The sequence below is a fragment of the Helicoverpa armigera genome, chromosome 1, assembly GCF_030705265.1.
Source record: "Helicoverpa armigera isolate CAAS_96S chromosome 1, ASM3070526v1, whole genome shotgun sequence".
In the NCBI taxonomy this organism is placed as follows: domain Eukaryota; kingdom Metazoa; phylum Arthropoda; class Insecta; order Lepidoptera; family Noctuidae; genus Helicoverpa; species Helicoverpa armigera.
The window spans coordinates 4,005,246-4,019,592 of record NC_087120.1 but is presented as its reverse complement, the minus strand read 5'-3'; the positions used below and the strand labels follow the sequence as shown (position 1 = coordinate 4,019,592).

Here is a 14,347-nt window from a genome sequence, read left to right as displayed (position 1 = left end):
AGATATTGACTGAAAGCAAATTTTCAAAAAATTGAATTAAATGGAGCACTATGTAAATCGACCCGTTCCCAGCCTTTCCTTGACCCATTTAAAGCTCTACTAGGTGTACTGCGTTCCGTATAAAGTATGTGCTTCACGCACACAAAGGAAGTTCATATTCTTTATCCTTTAACAGGTTTCAGATTATTTTCAATTCAATGACTTGAAGCGCTAAAGCTATCCAGCTAAAGCAATATCTCTATACATGCTGGATCTTCACTCACAGAATACGTTTAGTTACGTTTAATGAAGTTAGCGAGCAACACTCGAAAAGAACTTAATTCATTTAGACTTTTAGGTGAAAAGATGATAGAACTAAAGAAAAGTGCGTGATGTTTCTTTACAATTAAAATCATTATGTAAATAATATTTTTATATGATTTTGTAAATATTGTATAGTTTTCGACTGCACATTTTCTGCTGACGCCGCGATCGATACGGCTCGCGCCGTCCGGAGCCATCACTTTAGTTTAGTAAAAGTGCAATTTTTGGTAATAAATAGAGTCGGGAAGATCAATAAATAAACGGCATGGAGTTCTTTTCCATACGAACCTACTTTTGGAATGGGCAACTAGAACAAAGCTTATTTATATTTTTGACATTCATAAGTCCTTGTAAAGCCCTAAATGAAACAAAATGATTTATCTCTGACTTTGGCCACATAATTTTACAGAATTATCCGACGAGACCGCTCGTCACCACGAGTACCACAAGATCATGTGCTCCCTACCTCTGGTGGCGCGGAATACGGCGCGCAAATTGTTCGCACACCTGCACTTCTTGCATACAATGGCGCATGCCAATAAGATGGGCGCTGATAACCTGGCATCCGTATGGGCGCCCACTATCATGCCAGCTGCCATGGTAAGGAAAATATTCATATTTTAAATACATAAAAATTCTAGGAACGTAATTAGTTATCGAATAATTTCAGACGTATATTTTTTCTGATAAAATAAAAGTTAATTTCAAATCGAAATTGAACTTTTGAAAACCGATTTTTTTCTGTGTTAGTTTAAAATAAAACCATCAGCAATTTGCAAAAGTGATTGGTTTTCAGTTTGGTATTTACTTTAGTTTGGTTTTCATCAAGCAGAAAATAAATTACTTTTCAAATTGAACTGTAAATGGAGTTCCAATATGATTTTCAAATAGTATTTATGTCCGATTAACGGTATTCAATTATATTATCGGAAAAAAGACCTTTAGATCCAATTATATTCGAATCTAAACATGTAAGAGTTGACGTGTAAGCGTGAGCCTAACCCCTTCTAGTTACAAGATCATCTCAGGAAAACCTAAAATAGAATCACATTATCTTTTGTACTTATTTACCTTTAGAAAAGTGCCATAGATAATGCACTCTATTGTCGTCCCTCTGTACTGTACCGAGCGTCTCTTTGTTTGATCATGAAGACATGCATTGTTCGCGACTAACAATGTTTCCTATATTTACAGAAAATCCATTACGGCGATTTTTAATATCTATTTTTGTATTTTTCTTATTAAATACCCATCGGTATCTAATTTTAAACCCTTCTAATTTATTATCAACCTAATTTAACGCCGATATTATTTTGTTTTTGTCTATTTCTCTCATAAAATTCATATGCGTATATGTATAATTTGAATAGCACTGCGTTTCTAGGCACATAGGATCGATTGATGACCTACTTACCTGTTTTACAATAAAGGCCAAAGGGCATCTGCGCAGTAAACTCATCTCTAGGGAAGGCAACAAGTCTTGTTAGCTTTCAAAATGCAATTTACAATATGCCCTAAGCTCAGCCAAGTAGTTAAGAGGGTAGTTCTATTTTCATAGGTATTTTTATCTGTCGTCGGAAAATATTTTGCTTATATTTCTTTGTTATAACGTTGTAAAAGGCCGTTAGGTGGATTTTAGAAAACTCTCACATCAGTTTAGACAGTTTCATCGGTCTCTGATAGCCTACCAGGAACTTATCTGACAGATAAACTATATCTTTGTTTATTGTTTATAGAATTTTTTATTCTTTGGGTAGATAGAAATTATAAGCAACCTTTATCTGACAGATAGCATTAACTATCAGATAACTAACTGACACTTTATCGGTAACCAGTTACACCGGGCCTGGGTCTTACTTCATTATATCGTATGTAGGATAAAAAAATGCCATCCTTTTAGTTTTCAACGCATACTAAGAAGTCCTCGTTTAAGAACTACCTACTCCGTTTTTTTGTGTCGTTCAAAAAGCACTAAAAAAAGAAACTTTTTTTAACACCACCTCAACCAATATTCCAGACCAGCAACACCTTACAAACTGCTTGGTCTACCAAAGAGGTGTTCGTTGTTCGTGATTTGATCGCCAACTTCGAGTCTATATGGGAGCCCACGGAGGCTGAGCGACGTCGCGAGGCAGCGGTCCGGCGCGTCATCATGCGAGTGCTGAGCAACTCGGCACCCGCCGCGCCCAAGGCTGCTGGGGATCTCAGAACATGGGTCTATGTACTCGATAAGTCAACGTGCCATCAAATTACTGTGAGTATTCAATGTTCGTTTTTTACGAATTACATTACAGTTACAGCCTTTTTATCGTCCCACTGCTGGACAAAGGCCTCTTCTCACACAGAGAAGGAATGAAGGCTAATCACCACGCTTGCTCAATGCGGGTTGGTGATTTCAGACTATATGGTCCAGAATTCCTTGAGTTGTTTTCCTTCACCTTCTTATCAGCCATTGGTGTCTAAGATATACTTAGAAAGTACATTCCTACAAACTTAGAAAAGTTGTATTGGTACTTGCCTGACCCGGAGTCGAACACACACTCACACACGATTGATTGGTGCTTTACCCACTAGGCCACCACGACTTATTTACTGAATTACATGAATCCATATGATTAGTGGCTTATTAAGTTAAGGGGAACTGGGATTATTTAGCCAACAACACAGTTTTTATTAATGTAGGTAAAATTTTTTACTTGATACCTGATATGCTATTCTAACAATTTCTTTCATTGATTTGGTAATTTTTCTTTGTTCTTAACTTTTTCAGTTACTGTGTCTTTTCATTATTCGCAACAAAAAACAAAGAAATGAACATGGTAGAACCAAACAATTGCCAGATTATATTTCTCTTTGTTTCGGAGTGCCCAGTGTACCTTTTGTAGGGAGAGATTCGTGGATGAAACACAAAGCCAGATTTTCGTTTGTTAGAATTCAGAAATAGGAGGGCTTCCTAGTAAAATCTGATAAAACGAATATCTGCAACAAGCAATTAGTCCGCTATTCCACCGTACCCAGCCATCGTAGTTTTGTACATTTTTTCACAAAACATTTTTGTGACATATATGAGTTTTGGGAAACAGAAACTACCTTTGAACAGTGTAGTTCTATTTTGTAGTGTAGTTCCAAAAATAGAAACCTGCATATTAGCTTTGCCCGGGCCGCGTCGACTGCAAAATGAATCCTGTATTCGCGGAAATGCCACGCCCCTCGCTACGAACTATAAAAGCTGGAATACGAGATGAAAATTCTGCTCTCCCTAGAATTCACTTTGAAGAGCATTTCATGGAAACGAGCTTATTGCATCGAACTATAAATTTCTATATAAATACTCGTGTAAAGCTCTACAATTCGAGTTTCCAGCGAAAAGCTTTAATATTAAATATCTCGATATTAAAATTGTTATTTGCAGGAGGTATTGCGTAGGTGTACAATACATTTTCAACTAGTTGTACCGTGTACCTATTAAAACCTGTATCAATCTATTTTGAATCTCATGCCAGACGCTGTAACATAATTGAGTACAACATAATCACATAAATGCATACAGACAAGTGCCCCACTCCAATATACTGCGCGGCCGAATGCAAAACCGATGCGCCGACAAACTATCTGTACTATTACATATAGGTACAAAACAAATTCACCCTTCACATTTACAATACAAAGGTTTCACCGCTAACGTAACGCCATCTATTTGCAGCTGACGCCAAACAAAACCAGCTCGGACATTTGCATAGAGCTCTGCGAGAAAGCGAAAACCGAGTCCCATCTGCTCATGTTAGAAGAGGTGATATGCAACGACTCAATGCGCCGTATCGTTCACATCGACGAAATAGTTCTGGACGTCGTGTTGAGATGGAGCTACTGGGACGAGGATGATAGGAAACACAACTATTTAGTGGTATCACAGAATAAACTGCTCCATGATATGGAAGCGATGAGGAGCACGACGTCCGTGTGCGGCGAACTGAGGCTCGCGACCGAAGCTATGAAGTCCTTCAAGCTGCACATGTTTGAGGTGCAGAATTCAAGGCTGTGTTATTTTAAGGATAAACAGGTCAGTTTTGAAGTATTTTTGTTATTATTGCTATACCCTATTCACCGAGCCGTAAACCAAAATGTAAACAAAGAATGACACTTTCTCAAGATGGCAAAACATCACATTTTTATGTAAAATGTTCGCAGTATCTGTGGTCTACAATTTAGTAGGGTTCTATGTTTGACAGTCAAGACTTCTGGGTTCACATGTAAACTATTTAATACTTTTAATTAAAATTAAGAAAATAATTTGCGCCGTATGTATTATATTTGATTTCAAATAAGTCTGAAAGGATTGCATAAGTTCTACAGACATCGTTCTAAAATATCATTTCTAATGTTGTCAGTGTATTACTTCCGTAGTTATTTTTATAAAATATGTTCAGTGAACATTGTTCACTACTTCAATCGTGACTTATAAAAAACCCTTTTTATGGTTTGTTCACCATTTAGTTAGCTCGTGGCTCCGTGAATAGGGTATAGTTGGTTAAAGTCTGTTATTATCACAGTCTCTGGCTGTCTGTGCTAGGCCTACCTAAACTATTCTAACTTATTGACAGTTCGAGAAGAACATCTCCCGAGCCTTTTCCCAACTATGTTGGGGTCGGGTTCTAGTCTAACCGGATTCAGCTGAGTACCAGTGTTTTACAAGGAGCGACTGCCTATCTGACCTCCTCAACCCAGTTACCCGCGCCACCCGATACCCCGTGGTTAGACTGACGTCAGACCTACTGGCTTCTGACTACCCGTAACGACTGCTGAAAATGTTTGACGACTGTTCATATGGTTCAAACTGTTGCACTCAACAACTGTGTTGTTCAATAACATGTACGGGTCATAATATTATAAGCCACATTTCAATCCATGAAATGGAGTTGCTTAAATAATTCCGAAATCTGATAAATGTGATTGTAATTGTATATTTCTGTATTTCACGCTTTCATCGGAGAAGGCCCAAATGAGATAAAAGTTGGTATATAGATTTTAATTTCTTGCTTATTGATGGATTTAAAGCTGCTTTTAAAGCTTGGTGAAGGATTGTAAACTGATTTTCATGTGTGTTTGCAGTAGCACTCTTACGAAAGGGAAAAGCGTAAGCGAAAATTGCGCATTTACTTCACATACTACTTATTAATTATACGATATACCTAGTGATAGACAGACGTAGGATATATAGACAAAGATATAGATAGACGCAGAGGTAGATAGACAGGTATAGATATAGATAGACGTAGAGATATACAGACATAGAGATAGATAGACGTAGAGATATACGAACATAGGGATACATAGAAATAGTGATAGATAGACGTAGAGATATGCACAGACGTTGAGATAGATAGACATAGAAATATGCACAGACACAGAGATAGACAGACATAGAGATAGATAAACGTAAGATAGATAGAAATAGAAATATGTACAGATACAGAGAGACAAAGAGAGCCACTTTCGGATTTATAAAAGTAAGAATTAGAACCAAGAACAATTTCAAAATCAATTCTTACCTAACCTTGAAATAACTATCCTTATACCTAATTTTGTGTCTTTCTGATATTTATTTATTAAGATATATTATTTAATGAGAAAACGTGGTATAAATTCCAGGGTTCCCACAAGATTGAGGAGTGGAAGATCAAAGACATCCTGTGGTACATCGGTCACGAGCCGAAGAGGAACCCGCAGTCCCGATGGGCGATCACCTTTATAACTAGGAATAAACAGAAACGGTACGATATTATTATTATTTTAAGCTTTAATCTGTATGCTGTTGATATGCTTTATTTTAAACAAGCTGTTTCCGGCGGTATCACTCGCGTCCCAGGGGAACTTTTCTCTTAAAGGGATAAAATATAGCCTTTTTTAGTCTGGGATAGCCTAGCTTCCCTACAATTTTGAAGTCTTTACGGTACAAAAAAAATGTTTCCTTTTTATTATATTGGTATAGACTGGACGGCTTCCCGCAGGTCACCCTGTTCCCGTGGGAACTATTGCCCGTACCAGGACAAAATAAAGCCTATGTCACTTGGGAAGAGTGCAGCTTTCCAACAGTCAGAGAATTTTTCAAATCTATTCAGTAATTTCGGAGGAACAAAAAAATATTACTAGTTAGACTAGTACATGGATAATTGAATATGGTCAGCCAGTTGCTAAGTTCATGCGATTTTTTTTTAAGTTGCGCGTGAATAATCTATTGATAGCATGAAAATAGCTGTTTTATATTAGTCTGGAGTTTTCTGTGTATCATTTATACATATGTATTACAAAATATACATAGGCAAGTTTATCGATGGCTAAGTACCTATAGTGCCAGCTCTGCTTAGTTTTGGATTAGATGACGTTGTATGATGAATGTGATTATTGTATTGAATCACGCTTATTTCCTCATTGAATGTAATATTTAAAACTAACAGTCGAAAAACAGAGGTTACCGGGTTTGATGCCGTGGTTTACACCTTATCTACCCTAAAAAACCATAACCTTTTCGATTAGGAATCGCAACGGCCATCAAAAATCCGCGTTTTGTGCTAAACTTCGATTTCTTATTGTTTGGAGAAATGCATTCCACATGAGAAAGTAAATTTTATTTTATTTCATACAAGCATTTTGCTTACTTAGCGTGGTGATAGGATAGTAAACGCTATGTATTTGCTTCTAATCATACTAGATATAATTGTAGAACAGTAAATAGATTGGCAATCGAATTCGATTTTATCCAAGCTGAAACTGAAATACATCAGCTGTGTGACTTTTGATGTATATGTATTGCTTTCCTCATCTATTAGGTATTTGCTTATTTCTTTATTTTCATTATAGAACATTAAAATATTTTACGGGTTTTGTTGTTAACAAACGGGGTTTCTATAGGCCCCTAGTACCTGTGTTTTGGAATCATACAACGTATAGTCAATCTGTCAACGTATAGTGTATCTGTCACGTATTGCCAATCTATCTGACGGTAGTGGGATCCAAAATCTATGAATGAAATTCTTTGGCAACTAATTACCTATGTAATATTTTTCTATAATACTTTGTATATGTGTTTTCAGGAGTAAAGATAAGCCGTGGTTTGGTTGCACGATAGCAGGCGCAGTTACAGAAGACCAACTGAAGTGGATGACGGCGCTAATGTTCGCGGAACATTCCACAATACTGCCGACCCCTAGACTGGTTATCACGTAGCCGGATTAATGGTACAGGATTTTTTAAATACTTTAAACGGAATATGTGTATATCTTACGGGTGTTGGTAGAACAAAACTCCAGTATCTTCGTAGCTAATAGGTGTAATAGTGGACTGTATAAATTACAACACTTAGGAATAACCATCATCCTCCGAGCCTTTTCCCAATCATGTTGGGGTTGGCTTCCAATCTAACCGGATTCAGCTGAGTATCAGTGCTTTACAACAAGCGACTGCCTGTCTGACCTCTTCAACCCAGTTACCCGGGCAACCCGATACCCCTTGGTTAGACTGGTGTCAGACTTTCCGGCTTCTGACTACCCGTAACGACTGCTAAGGATGTTCACTGACAGCCGGGACCTACAGTTTAACGTGCCATCCGAAACATAATCAATGGTGTCTAAGATATACTTAGAAAGTACATACAAACGTAGAAAAGTTGCATTGGTACTTGCCTGACCTGGGATCGAACTCGTGCCCTCATAGGTACTTGAGGTTGGTCCTTTACTCACTAAGCCACCACGATTTCCACTTAGGAATAATCGAATTAACAAATAATGAGAAATGCGAGGTCGTGCGCGCTCGGTACGGTGGACGATGACGCAGTGCTTCTTGTGACGGCCGGCGCGCGCGCCAGCTGATCGAGCGCCCCCCGCCCGGGCGTAGTGATGTTCTCAACAGCTTATTAATGCTACTAGCTTCTGCCAGCGGTTTCACCCGCATCCCGTGGGAACTACTTCCCGTACCTGGATAAAAAGCATATAAGCCTATAGCCTTCCTCGAGAAATGGGCTATCTAACACTGAAAGAAATTTTCAAATCGGACCAGTAGTTCCTGAGATTAGCGCGTTCAAACAAACAAACAAACTCTTCAACTTTATAATATTAGTATAGATTTATGTCATAACGAATTTTCCGTGTGTTGAACGATAAACCGGTGGGTACCGACTGTTACGGGTTGTGGAAAGACAGAAATAGGGTATACATACATTTTTGAAATATATCTTAAATAAATTCTTTAGTCTTAATATATCTCTAAAAAATTAATAATATTTTTTTTTCTCACGTTATGTACGAATATAAATTAATTGTTTTATCATAATTTCAAATTTCGCGCGTATTTTGCGAAAACGCGGCACACAACGGACGCCATGATTGTTTTTTGGTCATGACGTCATTACGTTAGTAAACAAACTACAGCTGTCAGTAATACATATTTTGATATGTATTGAAAATTTTAATAATGATTAATTATGCTCCGTATCGTTGGTGTGTTGTTTCTGAATGTGAGAACACTAGTGTAAAAACACCAGACAAATTATGGATTCAAGTACCAGTGGATATAAATATGAGAAACACTTGGTTAAAAGTTGTTTACTACCGTAATGACGTCATTAGCATGGCGGCGACATTTCGTAGTGTTCAAAGACAGATAAAAAAACCTAAAAACTTTAAACTGCAATAAAAAATATATTTATGTACCTTACGAAGTGAAACTAACATTTCCCGATTGCTTTTCCTCTAAACAATCATTGTAATACACTTTTAATTTTTTTCTCATCTAGACTAAAATACCCTATTCTGACACCCAGTCCTACTAAAAAGGTATTGGGTTGCAATAGGGATGAGGAGTTCAGATAAGTAGTCGCTTTATGTAAAACATTGGTATTCGCTGTATCCGGTTAGACTGTAAGCCGAACCCAACATAGTCAGTCAGTGAAGTGTAGGCAGGGACGCATTATTGTTATAAATCATTCAAGGCAATATGGCGAAACGGATGGGACAGTTACGCATAGATTAACGCAGGCTCTTTGAGATGGCGTCAGGTAAGAGGGGACATGCCCCTTAAGGCTCTAGACAGACGGACTGCATTTCAACTACAAAGGACAATGCCAGGGTCTGGGCTCAAAGTTTGCCCAGCAGTGGGAGTAGTTCCAGCTGGTTCCATAGTGCACTCTGAACACGAAATGCAAAATATTTTTGAAATCGGTCTCAGAGGTCCCGAAAAAAACCGGTTCAAATGTTCTCCATAGATATATAGTCACTTAACAAAGCCTGAGCCATTTGCCCAATAGTGAAAGTGGTCGTAATAGGTTCTTTACTGCACTGTTAACACGAAATCCAAATATTTTGGAAATCGGTCCCAGAGGTCCCGAGAAAAACCGGTTCTAATGTTAAACTTAACAGTCACTTTATAAAGCCCAAACCATTTGTCCAGTAGTGGGAATGGTTAGAATAGGTTATTTCCTTCACTTTTAAGACTGTATCCAAATATTTTTGAAATCGGTCCCAGAGGTCCCGAGAAAAACCGGTTCTAATGTTAGCCAGCCATTGTTAGCGAGCCATTTTAAGCAGCCACAAACCTAACAACCTCTTTTCTTGAAATAAGATTCAAATAGTTGTGGTTTCACTGTTAACAGGATAAAAAAAAAACAGAAATAGGTAAAGGTAATTATTGTTTCTCTTGCTGTTCAGTCTCTATATACCACAATCAGTCCTAAGTTCGAGTAGCGTCATGCAATTAATATCCGGTAATGGCAATGGAAAAATCTTATCAAGACGAATAAAATAAGCTCGAACACGAGGTAGTAAGTAGAACACGGAAGAACTCAGATGATCAGACATCCATGGGACGATCTCGCCAAACATTGCTTTCATTGTAATGTTATTTATAAACAAAGGTTTATTTTAATTGTGTAAAAATTTCTTGTTTCAGAACGAACAGTGGGGAAAGCAGTGTTCAACAAATATTCCTACTGGTCAACGTTATGAAATGGAAAAAGGAGCATCAAGTCTGAACTACTTTCTCTACTTGCATGAAATTAATATTGTGTAAAAGTAGTCATTATGTTTGCAAAGTTTTTAATACTTTGATACCATTTAACTACAACCATAACAGAAACTTTTGAAATAGTTAAATTGGCTATTTGACCGATGGGCGGAAAGTATACGGCTGGTTATCGTTTGGTTATCGTTTTAGTTAAATGGTGAAGCTTACTCTTATTATATCAAAATAGCAGAGTTTCTTTATTTAGGCTAACTATCACGCCTATTTCTAAGGGTGATTAACAGAAATACATTTATTGTAAAGATAACTTATGAGACTATTTCAATTTACGGTGAATACTTCAAATGGTAGCGTCATATATCTTCAAACTTTAATGTAATCTGATAAACTTTTTAATTTTACCAAATATCGCATTGCATTTGAATTGTAAGAGCTTTAGGCGTTAAACACGGTCATCAGAAATTGCTTTGAGGTATATTAATACCACGGTCGGTAAGATCACGCCGCATATCGAATATTAACTAAAAAACATCAAACAACCATTTTATATTCGAATTTTCAGATACCAGTTGCAGCATTCACCTTAACAGTAATAATTGATCTGTATCTATGTCTATTAACATAAATTGTATGATAACACTTTCAAATTATAGTTAAAGTTTAAAAAATTTCGATATATAAATTCACAATGTTCCTTAAAATATATTTAAGACAATGCAGTTGCACTATGATACGAGTAATAAACCCTTGGCTTTTTAGCAATAAGAACTTAAAATACAAAAAAATAGGTAAATATTTCTGTCTAGGTAAACTAACCTCAGTACAGGTACTTGAGAGTGTAAATAGACTAATGTAAAAAAAACTATAATATTAGTGTCCAACAAAGACAGAACGCTGTTGAAATACGAAATATTTTCAAAATTAACACCAAGACTAGGGCCCGGTTTCACTGGTTAACTATATAATACTATCAGATATCGTTATCCAAGACCTGTGAAACCTAACCTTTTTTATCTGTCATATAAATTCCTTATGGGCTTCAGAAACCGGTGAAAGTGGCCATGAGAGTACCATTTAACCATAATGATAACCAAAGATAACCAAACTGTAACCAGCCGTATACTTGCAGCTCATTGGTCAAGTCGGCGATTTGACAACTGAAAATGGTTCGGTTATCGTTAGGTTATCGTATAGGTACAAATTCGCCGTTACACTGCATTTGTTAAACATCTAACTTTTTGATTGTGAATGCTTTACCAATGTTATTAGAAAAAACACCTCGATTTGTAAATACTTAGAGATAAGAACGCAAATGAATTATTATATATGAATTACCCATGTAATAGTACAACTCTAGACTACAAGGATTTTTATGGATTACCTTTGAATCTCTTCAATTAATAGATTTATACGAAAAGAGATTTTATTGAATGGTGTCGGGATAGATACATATTTTTATTTTCTTTTTGAGTTGAAATGCTATGAAACCATATAAATGTCGTGATATTTTTAACTGTATGTATAGTGAATAATGTTATGCATGCAATATAATTCTGTGGTTAACACATGTGATAAGCGCAGGCGCATAATTCTCAAACCGTATTTGTGTAAAAAAAATATGTAAAATCGTTGGTGTGCGCACTGTGTAGCACAATTAGTTTCAAACACAAGTTGTATGTAAGTCACGGCGTCACTCATGCGCTAGTGGATGATCGCGAAATGTACAGCTCAACAAATGCGCTAAATATGTCATTTCATAACATCTTACTTTGTTAACTTGCAACGTTTCTTAAAAATGCATCTTACTATAGTTCGGCCGTTCAGAGAATGCGTTCCTGACACCTATCAGTTAGTCAGGACTAGTGATGGGCACAACATAACACTGAGTTCGTTACCGTTCCCCCAAAATAAACCGCCGCATTATTTTAAGATTATTTTCGTTTTAAATTGGCGGAATCATTTAAAATTTATATTTTAGTTATTTAAGTGGAAACCAAAAAAAGGTAATATTCATATAATAAAATCGTTTTATTTATTCTTTGTTACAAAGTTACAATCTGTATTTCTATGCAATAAAGTAAGTACATTGAATTGAATGTGCGTACAGAATGTTAATCAGACTCCGATTCGCTTGAGGAGGTGGTGTCTTCATCATCATCTTCGCCTACGTGTATATTACGTGTATATTAGGTATTATCAATAACAGAATCAATCCTGATATCTCGGTCAAAATCTTCCAAAATCAGGTTTTTAGAGCTCTACCTCACTGGGACGCCATGGCGACGTCGCCAGCGGCACAGGTCTGGCTACTTCTGGCATCCAAATGTCGCCAAGTCGAGTGGCCATGGCGTCTCGACAGTCAATTGTTTACGTCGTCGCTCAAGAAATTGCAAGCTGACTGGTGACCACATTGGCGACTGTGTGAGGGAGGTGCGCTTTACCGTGTACATTATAGTGGCTACTGTGGCCACGTCGCCAAGTTGCCACGGTAGCCAGAAGCCACATAGGGAACTGTAGCTCGTGGCCACGCCTCCAATTTGGCGACGTTACCAAACCGTCGCCAAGTGAGTTAGGTTCCATACATTTCAATACTAACTGCTTGGATACGTAGCCGGCGACGTCGCCATTGGCGTCCTAATGAGGCAGGGCATTTAGTTTTAGCGCACGAAACGACAACAAATGACTATTTAGCGTCACAAAATCGCGCGTTCAGTTTGATCATAGTTTTATTTTTATATTTCATAAAAGTTATCCTATAGTCCATTATTTTCAAATTCTTAAAAAGAAAAACAAAACGTATTATTTTATATTATAAGTATAACTGTATAAGAACCATCAACCAGAACAGATTACGATACTTGCCTGTTATTTTTAGCACAGCACTACAAATATAAAGCGCTGACATAACCTTGTAATAGCGCAGTATAGATTTAGAAAAATATTGTTTACCAAGTTATTTGACACTCAATTTGGCACAAAATTACAACATTCATTGATTATTATTGATATAATAATGTTGTTTTAATGCTCAACAATTGTTAAAACGATAAATAACCAGCAAAAATATTTTTATCGTACTGCAACGCCATTACAAAGTTACGTCGTCAGTTCAATCGCGATGTGTCAGAAACGCATTCTCTGAGCGGCCGAACTATACTATCCAATAAAATAGAATTCCTGATTTATTGAACTTGCTGTGTACGACATCCAACTAAGAATGGCTCGAAGTTAATAGAGGCTAGAATAATATGTGAATTTTATCTTAATGCACGCAAACATTACAAAACAAGAATTTAATAGATTTTGTACGTTTTTGCCGAAAAAGCGCAACCTTAGGTGCTATCTATAGACTAGTAAATCATAGATTAGTGTATTAAAATTATGTTTGTATAGTAGTTTCCTACTTATTACAAATAATAATAAAAATCAGCGTAGCAAATATAACCACTCCATGGTAACTGTAGAAACTGAATAAAATTATAATACAGTAGGATAAGAGGCTTTTGTGAAACTTATTAAAACGGACTGAATATATGAAATACGTCTGGCCCTAAATAATTAAGCTTGTCAAGTATTTTAGTACAGAAAAATATTATAATTTCAGCATAGTGGAAACCTAGCCACTGCAAATAGAAAATGTAAAGTATTCTTAAAAAACGTTTAGTGCATGAAATATACTTATTTAAAAATTATGAGTTACGTAGTATTTTTTGTGATAAGATTTCGTAATAAGTTGTAACATGAAGTAAGTGTAACAATAAATTGTAACATTTTGTATATGTATGATAATGCTCAAATAAATGCGTTTTAAATATAAGTGTGTTTAATTACTAAGATAGTATTTGAAGGCACGGCAAAAAAACTGGAACAATCTTGGCATCGGTCTGCTTCAGAAGCGTTATACCGATGCATCCATGTCCCGCTTGTCACGCGCGCCTCCTGCTGGTGAGGACCTGCGTCATGCGGTAGGTAAGGGCGCCATGACTCTTCCTTGGGAGCACTTACCTTGCCCCCAGATACAGGTCTCAAATAG

General features: G+C 36.7%; 1 protein-coding gene across 3 annotated transcripts in view; it reads left to right on the top strand.

The window, feature by feature from the left end:
* Positions 1 to 14,131, top strand: part of LOC110373035 (arf-GAP with Rho-GAP domain, ANK repeat and PH domain-containing protein 2) — a 47,354-nt gene extending 33,223 nt beyond the window's left edge. Inside the window, exons 8-13 of one of the 3 annotated variants that reach the window (XM_021330127.3) lie at positions 713 to 903; positions 2,321 to 2,557; positions 4,007 to 4,363; positions 5,953 to 6,074; positions 7,395 to 7,538; positions 10,243 to 14,131. In XM_021330127.3, coding sequence (XP_021185802.3) covers positions 713 to 903; positions 2,321 to 2,557; positions 4,007 to 4,363; positions 5,953 to 6,074; positions 7,395 to 7,527 — 1,040 coding nt within the window. In that variant the 3' untranslated portion in view covers positions 7,528 to 7,538; positions 10,243 to 14,131. Of the gene's footprint in view, positions 1 to 712; positions 904 to 2,320; positions 2,558 to 4,006; positions 4,364 to 5,296; positions 5,314 to 5,412; positions 5,438 to 5,952; positions 6,075 to 7,394; positions 7,539 to 10,242 lie in introns of those variants that run through there. The other 2 variants (XM_064040962.1, XM_049836446.2) reach the window with 2 other exon arrangements.
* Positions 14,132 to 14,347: the final 216 nt, after the last annotated feature.